This window comes from Mustela erminea, chromosome 10 (genome assembly GCF_009829155.1).
Source record: "Mustela erminea isolate mMusErm1 chromosome 10, mMusErm1.Pri, whole genome shotgun sequence".
Taxonomy (NCBI): domain Eukaryota; kingdom Metazoa; phylum Chordata; class Mammalia; order Carnivora; family Mustelidae; genus Mustela; species Mustela erminea.
Window position 1 is genome coordinate 11536819 of NC_045623.1, and position 20251 is coordinate 11557069.

The 20251-nt window shown below is 38.0% G+C and overlaps 2 protein-coding genes across 5 annotated transcripts in view; both read left to right on the top strand.

Annotated features, from left to right (window-relative positions):
- The window catches only part of CSDE1 (cold shock domain containing E1), a 39736-nt gene extending 31303 nt beyond the window's left edge, over window positions 1-8433 (top strand). For 3 of the 4 annotated variants that reach the window (XM_032302652.1, XM_032302654.1, XM_032302653.1), the window contains 6 exons: window positions 528-640; window positions 1828-1947; window positions 4786-4964; window positions 5728-5891; window positions 6635-6767; window positions 7115-8433. In XM_032302652.1, coding sequence (XP_032158543.1) covers window positions 528-640; window positions 1828-1947; window positions 4786-4964; window positions 5728-5891; window positions 6635-6767; window positions 7115-7162 — 757 coding nt within the window. In that variant the 3' untranslated portion in view covers window positions 7163-8433. Of the gene's footprint in view, window positions 1-527; window positions 641-1827; window positions 1948-4785; window positions 4965-5699; window positions 5892-6634; window positions 6768-7114 lie in introns of those variants that run through there. The other variant, XM_032302655.1, reaches the window with a different exon arrangement.
- A 128-nt stretch (window positions 8434-8561) lies between these two features.
- On the top strand, window positions 8562-18472 carry NRAS (NRAS proto-oncogene, GTPase). The gene is made up of 7 exons (XM_032302661.1): window positions 8562-8698; window positions 9195-9322; window positions 11315-11493; window positions 13498-13657; window positions 14206-14329; window positions 14912-14953; window positions 15061-18472. Exons 2-5 carry the CDS (start codon window positions 9212-9214, stop codon window positions 14323-14325), a joined length of 570 nt encoding a protein of 189 aa, XP_032158552.1. The 5' UTR covers window positions 8562-8698; window positions 9195-9211; the 3' UTR covers window positions 14326-14329; window positions 14912-14953; window positions 15061-18472.
- Window positions 18473-20251: the final 1779 nt, after the last annotated feature.

Consider the following 20251-nt stretch of genomic DNA (forward strand, 5'->3'; position numbering starts at 1 on the left):
TCCAAAATACTTAGTATTGGGTAGTTATATATTTTTTTAATTCCAAATCTCATATTGGTAAAATTATGGCAATATATAAACAAAAGTTACATATTGTATAGAGAATATGTGGCCAAGAGATAAAGGCCTGTACCTGCTTTGAACATTGGATAGGAACTTTCCTGCATCAGTGAAAGAATACTGTTTCATATGTTGTTACCAGATTAATTATACGTTTGATTTGGCGTTCTAATACAGCATAGTGTTAGTTAAGGGTGTGGACTCTTAGCCGGTTCAGATTTAAACCCAGACTCTGCCACCTAATTAACCTCCTGGTATCTTAGTTTCATTGCCTTAAAACTGGGGATAATGGTGACCTCTTAATGGGTTGTTTCTGAGGATTAAATGAGTCAGTGCCTATAATGCGCTTAATACAGTATCCAGCATAAGTAAGCACACCATGAATGTTGTTATATAAGAAATAAAATGTATTTGCTACTGTTGATATTTGTGGTGATTGTTTATTCACATGTTTCCTTTCTTCCCAGTGAGTTCTCTGGTGATGTTGATAGCTTGGAACTGGGGGACATGGTCGAGTACAGCTTGTCCAAAGGCAAAGGCAACAAAGTCAGTGCAGAAAAAGTGAACAAAACACACTCAGGTAATGAACTATGATTTCTACTTGTTCAGTCTGCTTTTGGTGTGAAAACAGGAGTAGGTAGGATGTGAGAGAGAGCAAAAACCCATTCATTCTAGATTAGTGGTGTCCCAGGTATGATCCAGCCGCATCACCTGGCTACTTACTTACTAGAAATCATAAGTTCTCAACCCTACCCCATAAGTACTAAAGTCAGGATGGACAATCTGTTCTAACAAAGCCTTTAGATAATTCCGATGTATACTCGAATTTGAGAACCACTAGATAGATGGTTTAGGTCATTTGCTATATGCTTATTTTCAATTTAATATCTGTTTCTTAAAAAATAATTCTAAGATAAAAAAAACTCAGGGATGGGGAGAGAGGCCTTCCTCTAGGAGACTGTTTTGGAAAAGAATGAGTCAATTAGGTAAAATAATGGGAATTTAAGGAAATTGTTGCTATTTGGATCTCTAACTTTTAAAAACCTGTACTTTTTGGCTTTCATCTCAGTTTCCCAAGTAACACTTCTTGGTAAGACCTAGAGAAAGGTCAGCTGTAAATGTTCATTTCAATTTAGTAAATATCTAAGTGCATGCTGTGTTTTAGGTACTGGGGATATAGCAGTGAAGAAATCAGACAAGTCCTTGCCTTTGTTGAGTTTATTTTTTAATTTGTCTGTAGTCACAGCAAACAAGATGAGTATTGTATATAGTATATTCAGAAATATAGTAATATATGTTAATTAAGATTAAAGTAAAGAGGGGCGGGCCTGGGTGGCTCAGTTGGTGAAGCCTCTGCCTTCAGCTCAGGTCATTATTCCAGGGTCCTCGGATTGAGTCCTGTACCAGGCTCCTCCCTCTGCCCACCCTCTTCTCTCTCTCTCATTAAAAAAAATAATAAAAAATAAAGATTAAAATAAAGGGAAATGTGTAAGTGTTAGGGTTGCCATTTTAGAGACAGGGGAAGGCACCCCCTAAAAGTAATACTTGGTCACCTAGAAAAGATGAAGAAAATAAGACATGGTTTAAATATAAGTACTTGTTAATTTCTTAAATTAACTTTCTCTGTTTTATGGTAGTTTAGAAATATTTCAAGAATAGCAGACAGTCAACCCACTGTTAACATTTGTTGCAATGATTTTAGCTTCTTTTAATCTAGAATGAGTTGAAATTGTTGAGTAAGAAGTAGAACATGCTTTTGTTTTGTAGTGAATGGCATTACTGAGGAAGCTGATCCCACCATCTACTCTGGTAAAGTCATTCGCCCCTTGAGGAGTGTTGATCCAACACAGACTGAGTACCAAGGAATGATTGAGATTGTGGAGGAAGGTAAGAGCATTCCTGTCAGATACGTTGGTGGTGGTGCAGTTCTTTTTGGATTCCTTAAAAACTGAAACTAAGGAAAAGGGATTCTTGTCTCTTGGCCAAAGCTCTGCATTTTCATTTTTGGCTTTTTTCTCCACACCTTCAGTAATTCTCTCAGTTCTGGTACCATTCCTTATCCCTAGGAATTAGCACCAAAAAGACAACTTTGGGGGTACCTAGGTGGCTCTGGTCATGAGTTCAAGCCCCGAGTCGGGCTCCACTCTCAGTGTGGAGTCTGCTTGAGCTTCTCTCTCCTCCCAGTCCCACTCATGTGCATGTACACGCACATGTGCGATCAAATACATCTTTAAAAAAAAAAAAAAGACTACTTTGTACATAAAATAAGTTTGCAATAGGGGTGGTAGTAGGAACCAATGGATGATTAGTATAGCTAAATTACATAATGATGGGGTTGGTGAGAGGGTTTGAATTTTCAACCAAAGATAATAGCTTGGTTCACAAAGAGAATAAATATTGTGTCATATAAGTGTCAAAGAGCCCGAAGTGGGGAAGAACAGGTCGTTTGAGAGAAAGAAATGAACCTTGATAACATGTTCCTTTTACCATATGAGGTCATTAGGAGTTTGTTTTACACAGAACCTCAGAACACCCATTTCCCACCTACCCACCTCAAAAACCCTCCAAATAGGAATAGATTTTATAGCAAATCACTCTTACTTTAATCACTCCTTTTGTTAATTTGGGTCTAATTCATATTAATTTAAAATAAACTTTGTTCTGCTTTCCCACCTTTACTTGTGGTTAAATACACTGTTTAAAAAAAAAAAAAATCACTCAGTATAGATCTGGCCTTTTACAAATCAGTATTTTAAACCAATGCCATGATACCATACTCCTTAAAAGGGCTGTGGGGGCTAGGCAACTTATTAAATTGTCCTTCTTCCTCCTCTGTAAATGCCACTTATTTTGTGTTCCAGTCCCCAATCCATTTATTCTTCACCACTGGCTCTAGGATACAGTCCAAAGCAAGGATTTTATGGAAGAGGAAACTTTCTGAAATCTCTAAGCCTAGAGGTTTTTGAGACTAGACCGGTCACATTTTCCCACTTGTTGATGAGAACAGTTCTTTTGTTCAGGAATAAAAAAAAACTTTGTATAAGACCGTGGACTTTGAAGTAGGGCAAGCCTGGATCTGAAAACCAGCTCTTGTACTTCCTAGCTATAGAATCTTAGACACATTACTTAAATCTTTCCTAGCTCAGTTTCTTCATCTTTGAAATGAAGATAACTTCAATCTAAGGTTCTGGAAATACTAAATATGAATCTATAAGTGTTTAATAAATGGTAGTTAGTATTAACACAGCTACATCACACCAGCTATCTCTAATCCTACATGACCTGTTGGATGTGTATCCAAAAATTTGTGGTTCCTGTATGTTGTGTTTTTTTTTTAATTATTTTATAACTTTTTTTTTAAGATTTTATTTATTTATTTGACAGAGATCACAAGAAGGCAGAGAGGCAGGCAGAGAAGGTGGGGGGGAAGCAGGGTTGCTGCTGAGCAGAGAGCCCAGTGTGGGGCTCGATCCCAAGTCCCCAGGATCATGACCTGAGCTAAAAGGCAGAGGCTTAACCCGCTGAGCCACCCAGACGCCCCAGGGTTCCTATATGTTTGAGAAGACAACCTTCATTTACCCTATAATCATCAAGAGAATTATTAAAAACATTTCCAATTCTGAAGCTTCCTCTTCCACCTGATGGTTTTCTTCTCTTCGTTTTTGTTGATTCATTGGCTTTACCATCCTGGTGAACTGATAAGCAGCTGAACCTTTGGCATGGTTTTTATTCAGCCTGCACTGACCTACGGCCAACATTTTTTATTTACTCTTTTAAATTTTATTATTTATTTATTTGTTCGTTTATTTTTAAGTAGGCTCTGTAAGTACCATGGGGCACAATGCAGGGCTTGAACTCAAGTCGCTGAGATCAAGAGTCAAACGCTTAATCAACTTAACCCCCAGGGCACCCCAGCCAACTTTTTCCTCTAAGGAAGAGCTCTACAAAACTATGGTGGCTTGTTTCTGTAAAGAAAGGTGTCTTGAAACGCATTAATTTATATATTGTCTTTGGTTGCTTTCTCACGGCAGCAGCAAAGTTGTGTAGTTATGACAGGCGCAGGATGACCTGCAACCCTAAAATGTTTACTGTTTTTTAAGAAAAAGTGTGCTGACCTCTGAACTGGGAGAAAAGTACCAATTGGTTTGAGGGAGCCACAGTCAGAACAAAGAAAAGATGTAGAATGCCAAAGAAATTTATCCACATTGTTTTTGCCTGTTTCTGACTTGTTTAATGCCCTGTTAAGTGTGGGCCAGAAGTATTTTCAGCTGGTTGGCTAATAGTGTGGAGTGGGGAAGAAGATAATCCAGTGGATCATGTTAGCAACCCATTGTGCTTAAAACACCCAGATATTTAGGTAACGAGATTGTGAGTGATAGTGTTAAGTGTAGTTTAAAACTGTTATTAGGGGTACTTGGCTAGCTCAGTGTAAAGAGCATGTAACTCTTGAACTCAGGGTAGTGAATTCAAGCCCTACATTGGATGTAGAGATTACTAAAAAAAAAAAGAAACTTCAAACTATTCATTAGCTGGTGAAGTACTGCAAGTTCTTACTTTTTTCATGATAGTATTTCATTGAAGCTTTATGGTAAAAATTTCTCAGGTATGAAAATCTTTTTAGGAACATGCATTTTTAGCAATTTACTTATTAATTTATGAGGAACATCAGCATAGGACCGTTGTGAAATACTAGTTTTTAGACTTTGTATCTATTTCTCCTTACAGGGGATATGAAAGGTGAGGTCTATCCATTTGGCATAGTTGGGATGGCCAACAAAGGGGATTGCCTGCAGAAAGGGGAGAGTGTCAAGTTCCAGTTGTGTGTCTTGGGCCAAAATGCACAGACTATGGCCTACAACATCACACCCCTGCGTAGGGCCACAGTGGAGTGTGTAAAGGATCAGGTAAGTGGTAGTATCTCTGGATCTGAACTTGATCCTTTTATTAGTTGGTAAACAAGTGTTAACCAAAACCTTGAAATTTTTTCAGCCAAGGGAAAACTGCCAATATTCACTTGGTTTTTATTTCTGTTCCACCCCTTTTTCAATGATTTGAGGTAGTTTGTAAAAAATATGAAAAAAAACACGTGAAGAAAATGGCGATACGAGCAAAAAGAATGTAAAGAGTATTATTTATATTACATGACTGGAAAATAAATTTGGAGTGAGATATTTCAGAATAGAACAAGATTTTGTATACTTTAGCTTAGAGCTGCTTTTGCAGACCACACAAGAAAGAAAGCTGTGTAAAAATGTTCATAAAATACATTTAGGGCAAACAAAACTATTCCTAATATTAAGATCTCAGTATGATTTTTTTTTTCTTTTTTTTTTTTTGCCTAATTCAAAAACTCCATATACTATATGAAGACACAAGCCAACATTTGTCTCAGTCATGCTATGATAGATTAAATGGCAGTGATTTCAAAGATTTCTTCCCTGACAAGTTTTTTGGACCCATATCTTACATTCTAGCACAGACAAGTCAACATTAATATACCATGTTTTATAAATCCCATTCTAGTTAGGTTCAGGCAGTGTACTTCATCCAGAGTGATGTACTTTTCCCCCTTGTAATATGTCTCCCCCCTTTTTTTTTAAAGCTATCATTGTCTTTCCTTTTTTTTTTTTTTTTTTAAGCTTTTTTTTTCCCCCCCTCTTCCCCCAGTTTGGCTTCATTAACTATGAAGTAGGAGATAGCAAGAAGCTCTTTTTCCATGTGAAAGAAGTTCAAGATGGCATTGAGCTACAGGCTGGAGATGAGGTGGAATTCTCAGTGATTCTTAATCAGCGCACTGGCAAGTGCAGTGCTTGTAATGTTTGGCGAGTCTGGTGAGTTTGTTGTTGTTGGGCTGATGAATTCCCTGGACTGCCTTTAAACTTTCGTAAACTCTGGTTTATCATGCTTCCTCACCTTTCATCACAGCTTTTTTTTATCCTGCCACTTTCTGGTTATTTCTTGATCTTTTCTGTGTCTTTTTTTTTTTAACCTCTAGTCTTCATTGTCTAAATTTTATAGTCTTACACATCTGGCCCAATGAAACATTAATTGGGTACATCCTATGTATTAGAACTTAGATACAGTAATATTATGTAATCTTTGTTCTTAAAGGTTCTGTTTAACTTTTTCTTTTCATTAAGCCATTTATATGCTGCTTAAAATTCTAACTTTGTAGTCTCTATTTTTTTAAGTGTTTTAAATCTGTAATATTACCATGAGAGGAGCTGGGAGTCTCTTGAAATATTTCTTCATATTTAACTTTTCTAAGGCTTTTCATATTCACTGCCTCATTTTGTGGAACTGGTTTTTCTAGTTGTAGATTAGATGGAATGAGGGATGACCCTCACCCAAATGATTCTTCCAGTTCCTCTGTAGTAATAAACCTTGAGTTCAGAATAAAAACATAAACAAACTTGTCTGTCCTGTCTTGCTAGCTAGCTGGCTAGGTGAGGCAAGAGTCCCTTATTATAACTGAGTCATTTGGGGGTAGTTAGTTAGAAAACATACTCCTCTGCAAGTGCTTGCTTTCTTCCCACCAAGAGTTGTTTGTTCTCACCTCTTGACTTCATTGCAGTGAGGGCCCCAAGGCTGTTGCAGCTCCACGACCTGATAGGTTGGTCAATCGCTTAAAGAACATCACCCTGGATGATGCCAGTGCTCCTCGCCTAATGGTTCTTCGTCAGCCTAGGGGACCAGATAACTCAATGGTATGAGGGTGTACAAGGTTTTGGGGTGGGTAGGGGCAACTGACCTGTATGCTACTCAGGGTCTTGTTTCGGCATAGCACAGAGCTTAATGAAGCAGGAAAACTTAAGGATTCTCTTTCACTACTCAGTATGCTTTTAACTAGTTAAAACTCCCTACTCATTTGTTCAGCCCCTAACAATAACAGATTGCTCACAATGAGCACATTTCTTGATCTTTCGAACAGATTTTAGGTAATAGATCAGGAGGGCTTACTATGGATTTCCTCCTCTGAGAAAGAAATGGTGGTGGTTACAAAGATTACAAGTAATGCTTTATAGTAATTAACTGCAATTTTACTTTTTCACAGGGATTTGGTGCAGAAAGAAAGATCCGTCAAGCTGGTGTCATTGACTAACCACATCCACAAAGCACATCATTAATCCACTATGATCAAGTTGGGGGGATTCTGGTGAAGGGTTCTGAATATCTCCCTCTTCATCCCTCCCAAAATCTGGAATACTTATTCTATTGAGCTATTACACCAGTTTTAACACCTTCCTCGTGTTATGTTTAAAAAAATAAATAAATTTAAGAAAACCATTTTAAAATTATGCACAGTTGCAGCCTGGAAAACTTAAGGTGGCGCCTTATAGTATCAATTTTAGGAGCTTTATTTGGTGCATTTAACGCAACTGGTAATTGCAAAATCCACTTCGCCTGTGTAAGTGAAAAATATAGACTGTTATCTCGTTGGCCCTATGAAATTCTGCACTTGGTATTTAGTATATACTCTACCTTCATTACTATCTGGCAAGATGTTCTGCCTTAGCACTCAGTTGCGTTCTTTTCCTTTTCTTTCCTGTTCATTATGCTTTAATCCTGAGGACCATATGAAGGTAGAATATATTAAAAATTACAAAAATTATAAAAATTTGTATAGGCAAACCATTTCCTTAAGTTGATGGCCAAATGTTAAAATGTTATTTTTCATATCATTTATAATCTTGTCACAGTCCACTTAACGAAGTTTGGTTAGATTTCAGTGAAAATTATCTTCCAGAGTAGTTTCTTTTTTCCTGGGATTGGGGAGGGGGGGTAATTTTACTACAATTAGTATGTATGGTGCAGAATTTCATGCAAATGAGGTGTGCCAGCAGTGTGGTAATTTAATCGTATTTAAACAAAAACAAAACAACAAAAAAAAAGACGAATGCACAAACTTGCTGCTGCTTAGATCACTGCAGCTTCTAGGACCCAGTTTCTTTTACTGATTTAAAAACAAAACAAAAAAAAAAATAAAAAAGTTGTGCCTGAAATGAATCTTGTTTTTTTTATAAGTAGCCGCCTGGTTCCTGTGTACTGTGAAATACAGGCACTTGACCCCTGGTGTAGCTTCTGTTCGACTTTATATCACGGGAACGGATTGATCTGATTTCTTGGCCCTCATCTTGAATTGGCCACATCCAGGGTCCCTGGCCAGTGGACTGAAGGCTTTGTCTAAGATGACTAGGGCAGCTCAGGGGATGTGGGGGAGGGCGCTTTTATCTTCCCCGTTGTCATTTGAGGTTTTGATCTTCTCTGGGTAAAGAGGCCGTTTATCTTTGTAAACACAAAACATTTTTGCTTTCTCCAGTTTTCTGTTAATGGCGAAAGAATGGAAGCGAATAAAGTTTTACTGATTTTTGAGACTCTAGCACCTAGCGCTTTCATTTTTGAAACGTCCTGTGTGGGAGGGGCGGGTCTGGGTGCGGCCCGCCGCGTGACTCCTGGGTCGGTGGCCCACGTGGCCGGGGCGGGGACTCTGGCGCCCCGGGCGCCGTCTGATTACGTAGCGGGCGGGGCCGGAAGTGCCGCTCCCTAGTGGGGGCTGTTCATGGCGGTTCCGGGGTCTCCAACATTTTTCCCAGTTGTGGTCCTAAATCCGTCGGAAGCGGAGGCAACGAAGCTTGAGGTAAGGTTGTGTGGTGTGTAGCGCTCCGTCTTTGGAGCATACAGGCGCCTCGTTGTTGCCAGGAATCGAACGGAGTCTGCAGGCTGGAGACAAAGGCCCTTGGGCGGGGGTCTTTAGTTTTGAGCCCTCCGGGGGAGATCTTTGGAGACTGGCGGGGGTGTAAGACTAGGGGACGGCCTGGAGGTTGCCCCGCCGTAGCTGAGAAGTGCGGGAGGAGTAGGAAGAGGGTATTCATTTACCTTGGGCTGAGGGCGGGGCCCGCGGTCTTGAAAATAGAGCTAGGTGGGGGTAGCTCGGCGACTCCCCAGAATTCTGAGGCCTGCGGTAACCTGCGACTGTTTTTGCACTCCTGAATCACTTTGAGAACCAAGTGGAGGGTCACGTGTCTGGAACCGATAGATTTCAAACTCGGGCTTTAGATACTATTGATTATGGAAGGCTTTGAAGTACTGTAGTTGTGGCTCGCCCATTAAACCTAATTGCTGCTTTCCCACAGGTTCTTGCTGGTGTGAAATGACTGAGTACAAACTGGTGGTGGTTGGAGCAGGTGGTGTCGGGAAAAGCGCACTGACAATCCAGCTAATCCAGAACCACTTTGTAGATGAATATGATCCCACCATAGAGGTGAGGCCCAGTGGTAGTGCGCTGACCCTACCTCTGACTTTTGGTTCACCCGTACACCCACCTTTTGCTGTTCGTTATCTAAAGGAATAATCAAGAGAGAAAGTAAAAGTTATTTGGAGTAGTGCCTTCAGTAATACAATAAGGAAGCTTTCCGTGTTTGTGGAGAAGAGTTCAGGAGTTCAAGAGTTCTTCATGGCTGCTAAAGATTTTCTTTAAAAAAAACCTGATAATGTAATAGTTTAGTAAACTCTCATACTCATTGTTGAACTCATGACATCTCTGTTAAACACAGGCCATAGGAATAATAGGATGAAGATAAAAGTTTCAAGGATCAGGTGATCCTTCACTAACTAAAATTCTCCAATTTTAGTTAGCTGGCTGAAGCAGCTGAGACTGGGCTGGAGTAGAAAGAATAAGAGATTTTGAGTCACTGCCTAGATTTCTTTTGGTCCCTGTTTGCAGTTTATTTAGTTATGTTATATTGAGCAAATCACTTAAACTCTGAGCCTCATTTTCTCATCTACTAAATTACCATAAACATGTTCTGCCTGTCACACACAGGGATGTTCAGTAAAATCAGTATGTTTTTTGTATGAGTTCATGTTATAGATTGGCTTGAATAATGGCATCTAAGTTCCTTTAAATAAAAGGTTTTGTTTATTCAGGTTAGAAATGTCTGATTAGAGATTATTTTATTTTAACCCACATCCTGGTCTTCCTAACCCCCAGCTATTTAATGTTTAATGGAAGCTAACTAACATAGCCATTATTAAAAATCAGTCTTCAGTCTTTGAAAGAAATTTCATTTTAAGTGTAAGTACTCATTTAAGCTGTAGTGTTAATAGTTAGAACCTTTTTATATTTTTCTGGGTTTTATTTATTGAAGGGGAATGTACATACAGTAAAATACACAAATGGTAAAATACACACAGTGACTTAAATATTTGTATATACTTACATAACCACCACTCAGGAATATAGACAGTTTCCAGTGCCCCAGAGAGTTCTCCCATGCCACTTTCCAGTCAATAAACCCCCAGCCTGCCAGGAAATAACCACTTCTCTGACTTCTGTTACTGTAAATTAGTTAAAATTGTGCTCATTTCTTCGGCATATTCGTACACTTAGCCATATTTCATGCTTTGAACAAGTTTTGTCAATGCGAATGCTGTGTTAATTTCAAAGTACATTACAGTCCCACTGTGAAGATGCGTTACAGAGGCACTGATCAATGAACTGGGAAACTAGGTCACATTCTGTTTCTGGAGCCAGATCTTTACCAAGAGTGATGGGTTATTTTCTTTGAACTGAATTCCCAAAACATGAGTATTAAGATACAAATAAAATTTTGGCCTCAGAACCAAATTGTGAACTTTTAAAATGTAAATATATGTGATCTATGCGTGTTTTTCCTTCTTAGGAAATATAGCTGTAAATCTTGTTTGGCACACTTAGGAACTTGATTCAGGAATATTTCCCAAAGGTAAAAATTCACCATGATGAGAAAAGTATTTTTATTTTATAATCTTGTCTGAAATAAAAAAATTTGTGTGTTTAGTCATAAAAACAAATGACACCGTGTCTAGGGCCAGGTATAATTGGTGGAGGTATATTTAGAACTTTGAATATACAGTAAATAAGTAAGAAAAGTCCACTTTGTACCTTAATGAAACACTGTGAAACTGAATCTCTAGTCTAACTGCAATAGAGCTGTCTTTTGAATTACCACACTTTTGCATCTTTTCCAGGAAGAGAATGACCACATTTTTCTTTTTACAGGCAAATAGGATTTGGGGCTTTTTTCCCTAGGGTGACATTAAGTACTTTCTGATTGTGATTATATATGAGGAGTTTGAGGGATAACCAGAGAGATGGAAATAAACTTAGGTAGGAGCTTATCTTACCTTGGCAATAGCATTGCGTTCCCTATGGTTTCTAATAAAAATGAAATCTTCCTCTCTCCTTGCCGTCTCCCACCCTCCATACCCCCAGGATTCTTACCGAAAACAGGTGGTTATAGATGGTGAAACCTGTCTGTTGGACATACTGGATACAGCTGGTCAAGAGGAGTACAGTGCCATGAGAGACCAATACATGAGGACAGGCGAAGGCTTCCTCTGTGTATTTGCCATCAATAATAGCAAATCATTTGCAGATATTAACCTCTACAGGTACTAGGAACATTATTTTTTCTGAAAGGATGATCTGTAAGTGTATTCTGAAGCTTTGTGGGGTGGGGGTGGGGGGATGAGGATACCACACTAGGGAAGATAGTGTTTTTTAATTATGAGAAGAGTTGGTTTCAGTTTGTCTAACATTGAGGTTCTGGGTTATAACTGAAAGTTAATATTGGAGTTTATGTAATAACGTGGCTAGAATGTGTGATAACACTTAAATGAAGTGCTAATTGGATTATTCGGATTATTCAGATCATTGGATTATCCAATTGCTAATTGGATGATTCAGAACCAGAGGTGATGGTATAAAGATCACACAGGAATTTCAGAAAGGAAAACATGTCTGAGAGTCCTCAGTCATGGAAGAGAGAAGATGATAGGAAGAAATGAGTGGGAAGTAAATAAAGAGGAAAGATGGTCTTTCTCAGTAAAACCATTTCAAAGATCACTCAGACCATAAAAAATTCTAGTACAACATCCTTGTTTTACGGAATCAGAGGTAGAGTTGCAGGAAGTGGTTTGTTAGGTTTTTGGAGTCATGGCTGTTACCAGTAGCAGAGCCAGGACCAAAAACCCAGGACTCCTTTCTCTTAGCTCCGTATTCTTTGAGCAGAGTAATATAACAGGTAGAAACTTGGCTCCGTCATCTATTATCCATGGGACTTTGGGGCAAACTACCAAATGTCTTTGCCTCAGTTTCCTTATCAATAGTATGGAGAGAATACCAAGAGTTGTTTTAAAAATTAAACAAGTAATAAACATGTTAATCACCCAGAAAAGCGTGTGGCACGTAGTCAGTTCTATGCAAGTGTTCTTCCTATGGCCTGCAATGCTGGCTTGTGCTCGATCCGTGTGATGTCTGCTCAGAGAAACAGGCTAGCCCAAAACTGACTTCAGTGGGGTTTTTTTCCACCTAAACCTGTTCTATTTTCCATCTGGTCTCTGGAAGTAATAGCAGTATGTAGTAAGATTTCCAACACTTGGCAAGCATCTAATATTTGTTGAATTTCTAAAAGTCATTTTTCCTCTTTGGCTGTCTTGACTTATATTATGCTTTAAACACTGCCTTTACAGGAAAGGTCAGTTTTAGAGCTAACCAGTGTGACACCAGTTCAGCACATGACCATGTCTGTAATCCAGGGGTAGGATCTGGAGCGGTACTGTGCTGTATGGTGGCCACAATTTTATGTGCTTATTTCATTTAATTAAAGTTAAAGAAATTGGAAAATCAGTTCCTTGGCCACATAGCAACTGATTCCTCAAGTGTCCAACAGCTGCATGTGACTAGTGGATGTAGTTGGGACAGCCTGGATAGAGAACCTTCCCACCATCGTGAGAAGTTCTTTTAGACGGTATTGGTCAGGAGAATCTAGAGCAGTTGTTTCCAAACTGCTGTGTGCTATGTCGTCTTTGTCATTGAAGGGAGTGCTGTAAGTTGGGAGTTGCAGATCTTTCCCCTTTTAGTAAGAGCAGTTCTGGTGTTTTCTGTTTTGTATCTTGGACTTCCAGCTAATACTGTTTGAAGAAAATGTCTGAATACTACCCAACTAGAGAAGTGCATAGACTGTCTTTCATTAAATACTGTTACTTTGAAGAAAACCTCAGAAACTTATTTTGAGACAGTAAGCTTTACTTTCTATACTTCAGATCTTAATCTAGAGTGTGATTTCAAGTTGCCAGTTAAATCCAGAGCCAAATTCTTTGGAAAATGAAGGGGCCTAACAAGGGTATGTGTCAAAAGGTAGAATTGCCATCCATTTCCACTAGAAGGTGAACCAGTATTTGGCTTCCCTCTCTCTACATCAAGTCTAAACCAGTTAACGTAGTATGCTTGGTCTTTTATAATTAGTGGGGAGGGGAGGAGTAAAAAGTAAAACTCCATACTAGAAGCTAATAGGGCTAGCTAAAATTCATTAGAACCTTTGTTGTTCTAGCTGCTCATTCCTTCCTAAAAACCTATTGTTAGTTTAGGATAACATATTCTTTTTTTTTTTTTAGGGAGCAGATTAAGCGAGTAAAAGATTCAGATGATGTACCTATGGTGCTAGTAGGAAATAAGTGTGATTTGCCTACAAGGACAGTGGACACAAAACAAGCCCACGAACTGGCCAAGAGTTATGGGATTCCATTCATTGAAACCTCAGCCAAGACCAGACAGGTATAGCAAAGCTTTGAGCATCTGGCAAGCGTTTGTTGAGTGCAGAAAAGTTTGACTGCTAGAGATAGGAGCCGCGTTCTTTGTTGTTAATTTTCAGTATTCTGTTTTTTTAATCTTCAGTTTAACCCAAAATGAACTGATGAATATTCTGGTGTGGTATTTTACTCCCACCTTAACATGCTAATATTACTTAACATTACTAAAATGAGGACCCTTGATTAAAATAAGTACAAACATTAGACCTTTCTCCATCAACCCCAGCTACAGTTTAGGGCTTTTGCTCTCCTGAATGGAATCTTTAGATCTGGTAGTTCTATATGTCCCACATTACCCATTTTCCTGTGCTTGAATGTTATTTTTGCAAAATACTGCCATTTGTATATCAGGCTGTTGAGGTGTTCGGTAGAATGCTAAGTTTGCTGTCCTCTTCCTAAATCACCCTATTTCATCAGCTAATTGGAATTTTAAATCCACTAAAGAAGTACAAATGAGAGAGCTTACAACTTGGATTGTGTCTATGAAGCCATCCTTACCATATTCTTTTATAGGGTGTCGAAGATGCCTTTTACACACTGGTAAGAGAAATACGTCAGTACCGAATGAAGAAACTCAATAGCAGTGATGATGGAACTCAAGGTTGTATGGGGTTACCTTGTGTGGTGATGTAACAAGGTGAGCATTTTGTGGTCTCCTGACATTATTATCAATTTTATTAATTTAGCATCAGGAAATTTGGAGGAAATTGCTATTATTTTTTTCCAGTGGTGCTATTTAACTGAGAGTTTCTGCTCACTTACAGTTATAAAACATTTTCCTTATGACACCTTTTCTGAGAGTACTGAAGTCTAAACTGTTTTTAAAGCATTTAAGTAGGCTACACCTGGGTGGCTCAGTTGGTTAAGTGTCTGCCTTCAATTCAGGTCATGATCCCAGGGTCCTGGGATCAAGTACCACATCAGGCTCCCTGCTCAGCGGGAAACCTGCTTCTCCCTCTACCTGCTGCTCCCCTTGCTTGTGCATGTTCTCTCTCTCTCCCTGACAAATAAATAAATAAATAAATAGAATCTTAAAAAAAATAAATAAAGCATTTAAGTAATTTTATAGACATTATTACACTTTCAATAATACTAGAAACTAGAAGGCATTATTATGAAAAGTACATACTTTACCATATTCTTGGCACTGATTAGGAGTTTGAAGAACCGCTACATGAAACCTGATTATAATGACCTGGTATGTGTGCTTTTCTTATAGATACTTTTAAAGTTCTAGCATCAGAAAAGAGCCACTGTCAAGGTAGGACAGGTTTGGAAATGAGTATGTTATCGTTTGTGTTAATTTCTTAAGCTTGTTTTTCTTACTTTCTTTGTATGTCACTTATACAGATTCTGTCTTTATTTTAGCTGCACTGACACCCTGGTCCTGACTTCCCTGGAGGAGAAGTATTCCTGTAGCTATCTTCAGTCTCACAGAGAAGCGCCTGTTACTTCCCCAACTCTCCGTAGATCAGTACAATATTCTCTATTTGAGAAGTTCTCTGAATAACTACCTCCTCACTTGGTTGTCTGACCAGAGAAATGAACCTCTTGTTACTTCCCACTGTTTTCCACCCTGGGTTCTCCCCCAACATAAACAAACCTCCGCCATCCCAGGTTTTTCATCTGAAAAGTAATTCATGCTCTGAAACAGAGAACCAAACTATAGACATGAAATTCTGTAGGAAACAATGTCTTGAGCTCTAAAGTAGCAACTGCTGGTGACTTTTTTTTTTTCCCTTTTTACTGTTGAACTTGGAATTATGTTGGTTTTTGGAGAAATGTCATAAATTACTGTTTTGCTGAGAATATAGTTAAGTTGCCATTTGGTTTGTTTGTGATGTCTTTGGCTATAGTCTATAACTTGGCATCTGCTTTGCATTCATAAATAGGCAAGTGAATACTGACTTTTGAGTCTATCCTAGTGTTCTTGACTTTCACATAATTAAATCTTAACTCTTGCAGCAAAGTGCCTTTTTTCTTAGGAGTGGTTTGTAGACTTGCTTTATAATATTTCAGTGGATAGATGTCTCAAAAATCATTATACTTGGAAATGAATTTCTGAGATACATCTATGACCTGTCTATGTTTGAGGGAAAGACATACCGATGTGATAGTAGATGCCATTTCTTCATTGTATGAGGTTGGATTTCCAGAGACCGGATTTGGGTCTCTTCCAAGAGAAAGGTGAAACTGGAAAAAATTATGAATAATTTCACTTAATTTTTACCTAATTTCTACTTTTTGGGGGGGGATGGGGCAGGGAGTTGGTTACCACTTACAAAATGTATGCAATTTGTTTCTTCCAGCTTACTGATAATGAACTTCCATTCATATTTAAATTTAGGTCATATCTGAAAGCTCCACATTTGCAGGTGTTCTAAATTGTAATAGTTTAATGCAGTTTTAATAGCTTTTATTAATGATTTTTAAGCCTCAGATGTATTAACAGACACTTTTACTTTATATCATGGTATTTTAATGATGTATATAACTGCCCTCGTTCCCCTTCTCACTCCACCCTCTCCCTCATCCCACCACAATGGCAGCATGGTTATTTCCGTTGAGTAAAGCATGGTGCTGACAGACCAGGGTCACAGTTTCCAAACTTGAGCAAGCCAGTTAGCCTCACAGAGAGAGAAATTCTTCCATGTTTGCTCATTGCACCAGTAACTTCAGCTAGTAGTTTTGCCAGATGCACACTGTTAGTCCTGCAAGGAAGGAAGAGGTCAGTTAGCACAAATCCTTCACCATGGCTGGAAAAACTTGCCATCTTGTGGATGGTCAGCCTAGAGGTTTTTATAAATAAAATATTTAGACCTTTTTAGCCATGTGGAAAGTCTGAATTAAACCCTTTTTTCTTTTCATTATTTTGAGAATGAGGATGCCTCAGATCAAAATTTTTTAAAGTTTTCTCTATTGATAAGTGTTCTTTGAAGGATGCAAAACAGTATGTTAATGAATTAGTCTGTGCATACCAGATATATAAGCTGATGAGTTTGTTCAGAACAAGAAGTCGCCTTTCTGTTGAAATCGTCATTTGAGAAGAGAATCGAAAATAGAATGAATTGTTTGTTATGAGGATTTGGAGGTAGGGCTTTTCCATTTGCAGATAATTTCATGGTAATTCTAATGAAAAATAGACTCGATACTTCTGATAAATGACTAGTTACAAAATGGCCACTTTCTGTTCTGGTCTTAGATGTGTAAATTCTTACTGAGGGCCTCCATCTTCTAAAATGAATTTTCCTTTAAGTAAACTCCACATTACCTTGAAATGAATTCCAAAGATGGGAAGAAACGTCAACTGTGCCCAGAGTGGAATAAATCCAGAGAATTGTGTTCCTTTGCGTTAATTTTGAGACCTTTCACATACTGTCAACATCTGTAAACAAAAACTGCTGCTGTGTTTCTGCTCCTTGGGGAACACTGCTGTGTAATTTTCTCAAGGATGGATCGAGGCCTGTCGCCTCCATCCTTGTCATTGTCTTCCACCTCTTCCTCCTCGTCCTCTGGTCTGCTCTGTGTGACTCACAGCAGGACTTTTCTTTTTTTTTTTTTTTAAATATCAAATTTAGGGGAAAAGATACTCATTTTAGCCCTTACATGGATGAACCTTATAGTTTTTTCAAGTATGTTCTAAGCACAGATGTATAAAAATGGGCCCAAAATTCAGACTTCAAACTTTTCTTTTAATAGCTTCTTAAGAAGTTACATGTAGGTGTGAATTTTGGCACAATAGAGTGACAAACTTAGGGTTAAATGCTGAATGACTTCAGTTGGTGTGAAGTAAAGTGTGGTTTTTTGAATATGTTTGTAATTGCTGAAAACAGTTCTAGTTTACCTCAAAGTCTGAAAGTCTCTTTCCCCGAGTTAAGTGCCTGGCCAGCTGTTAGAAATTACATACTACTTTATGTGTGTTTGTGTTTTAAAGGTTGCACCTTCAAGAGTGTGAAAATGTTCTGTCTAAAGGCTACCATGCCTAATCTGTAAATGAAACTGTTAAGTGCTGTATTCGCTCCAGCAGCATACTCTAGAATGTTACTTGGTAATATATCATCATACTTATTACAGTTTTCACTTTAGTGTAATAGGTAAAATTATCCTCAGTATGTATTTTAGTTGGCCCATGTTTAGTCTTTCATCATCATTTAAACTGCTGTGAATTTTTTGTCTGACTTGAATTGAAAGCAAGGATAGAGAAACACTTTTAAAGAGATATTTTGTTTTTTTCCCATTCCAGAATTTGTGAGCATAATCATTGCTTTACATTTACAGTCATGAACTCTCAAGCTGGCAGCTACAACCAAGAACCAAAAAATGGTGCATTCTGCTTCTTGTAATTCATCTCTGCTAATAAATTATAAGAAGTGAGGATAATTAGGGAAAATATTTTATTTAGGTGGTTTCTATAAGCAGGGGACTATAATTCTTGTACATTATTTTTCATCTTTGCTGTTTCTTTAAGCAGTCCAATGTGCCACAAAATTAATCTTTAAGGTTTTTTCCTGTAAGAATTGTTTTAAAAGTGTTCTCATTATCAGAGTAGTTGTAGATATGTTTCAGAATGTAACTGGTGATTCTTAAAGGCCCAAGAACTGACCTAAGAAGCAACTGTATGAATTCTACTCTGGAGGGAATGGAGGATCTCAATGGAAATTGTATGACTTTCATATTTCTGTGCCATCGAGTATAGGTAAAAATACCAGTTGTGCAATTCTGCTGTTAAACAGGAATTATTGGCCTCCTCGGCCCTAAATAAAAAGGGCTGATATTTTAAGTTGACTATTTTATTGTAAATTAATCCATCCTAATTTTTAAAAATTTGGTTGAATGTTTTTCTTGTTAAATGTTTAAAAAATAAAAACTGGAAGTTCTTTGCTTAGTCATAATTCTTTTTTCCACGTAAGTGCCATTATTGAAAGTTAATATCAATTTTAGACATTTGGATATGACATTTGGACAATATTTGGAAGATGAAAATTCCTTATTTTATACCAACATAAAATATGTCAAAGCCTGCTTTTAAACTCTTGCGTTGGGCGTGATTCATAGCCCTGATCCACAGCTTCATGTCAGATTCTAACATTAATATGAAGTGCTTGAAACTATCTTTGGAAATCTTTTGTCCTATTTTTGCATTACTGCAGTCTACCAATCTCAGTTATCATTAGAAGAACATCTTTGTAGGAGCCAAAGAACATGGGTTCCAACTATAATTTTACTACTCTGAACTATAGTTCACTCATTTGCAAAATAGGAAAGTTGAATTGGTGTATCTCAGATTCCCAGCCCTAATCAAGGAAATGTAGTTACTAAGAAATAAACACAAAACAAACTTTACACCTAGGACTTTCCACCTAACGCTGGCATACTGTGATTATGAGGACCTTGATTTGTTCTACCACAGATAGCTTTTTAACTTTCACTTTAATTTCAAAAGAGGACAAGGATGGATACATTAATATTTGGCTGAATTAAGCTTGAGGAAAACCAAGGTAAATTACAAAATACTGTTTCCAGTTAGGACTATTAGGAAATATAAACATTTTAAATTATAAAATGTAAATGTAAAACAGAATTACCTGCTTTGTATATTTAAGACATTTTCCCCCAAGTCAATCATCTGTGCCTACTGTCATTTATTTTTTGCTAGTATTTGATAACCGTAGTAACAGAAAGAGGAGAGGAGAAAAGGATGTTTTCTGGCTTCTGCTGATGGGTGCTATTCTGTTTGGCAAAGTGAAGCTATAAAGAGACAAATGATGAAAAAGTAGCCTAGGAAGCTTGTTTATTTGGAATATGTGGGACCTCTCATGCATCTCTATGCAATGAAGATTTCTGTTCTCAGAACAAGCAATACTCAAGGTCGTTAAAGGGCCAACGTAATTAGATGAGTTATTTGATAATCCATGAATATGGGTCAAGGGCCAAAAGGCCATGCTAGTGATCATTTTGCAAAACTGCTTAACAGATGTTTCAGAGAGTGTCCATCTTCGTGTCTTCAGAGCACAGGATCGATGTCCAGTATCCAAGTGGGAAAATGTGTGCTTTGTATTGCTTTAAAAATAACTTGGCAATGAAATGTGGTCAATAAAAGCAAACAGAACTCTAGGAACATACAAAATACAGGACGCAAGTATCCTTTGCAGCGTCAAAAGGAGCAACAAAAGGTTCAGATTCATGAACTGGAAGTAAACTTCATAAATCGATCATTCTTATTTGGAGATTTTGTATTCCTGATTTACTTCACACTTGGCACCAAAACAGTTTATTAACCTACTGCATGTTCCTTTTTTTTTTTTTTTTAAGATTTTATTTATTTGACAGATCACAAGTAGGCAGAGAGGCAGGCAGAGAGAAAGGAAGCAGGCTCCCCGCTGACGAGAGAGCCCGACGTGGGACTCGATCCAGGACCCCAAGATCATGACCTGAACTGAAGGCAGGGCTTAACGCACTGAGCCACCCAGGTGCCCCTGCATGTTATTTTTCAACTTAAAAGAATGAACTTAGTCTCTTAAAATAGTATAAATATTCCAGTATAAACATACAACCGACT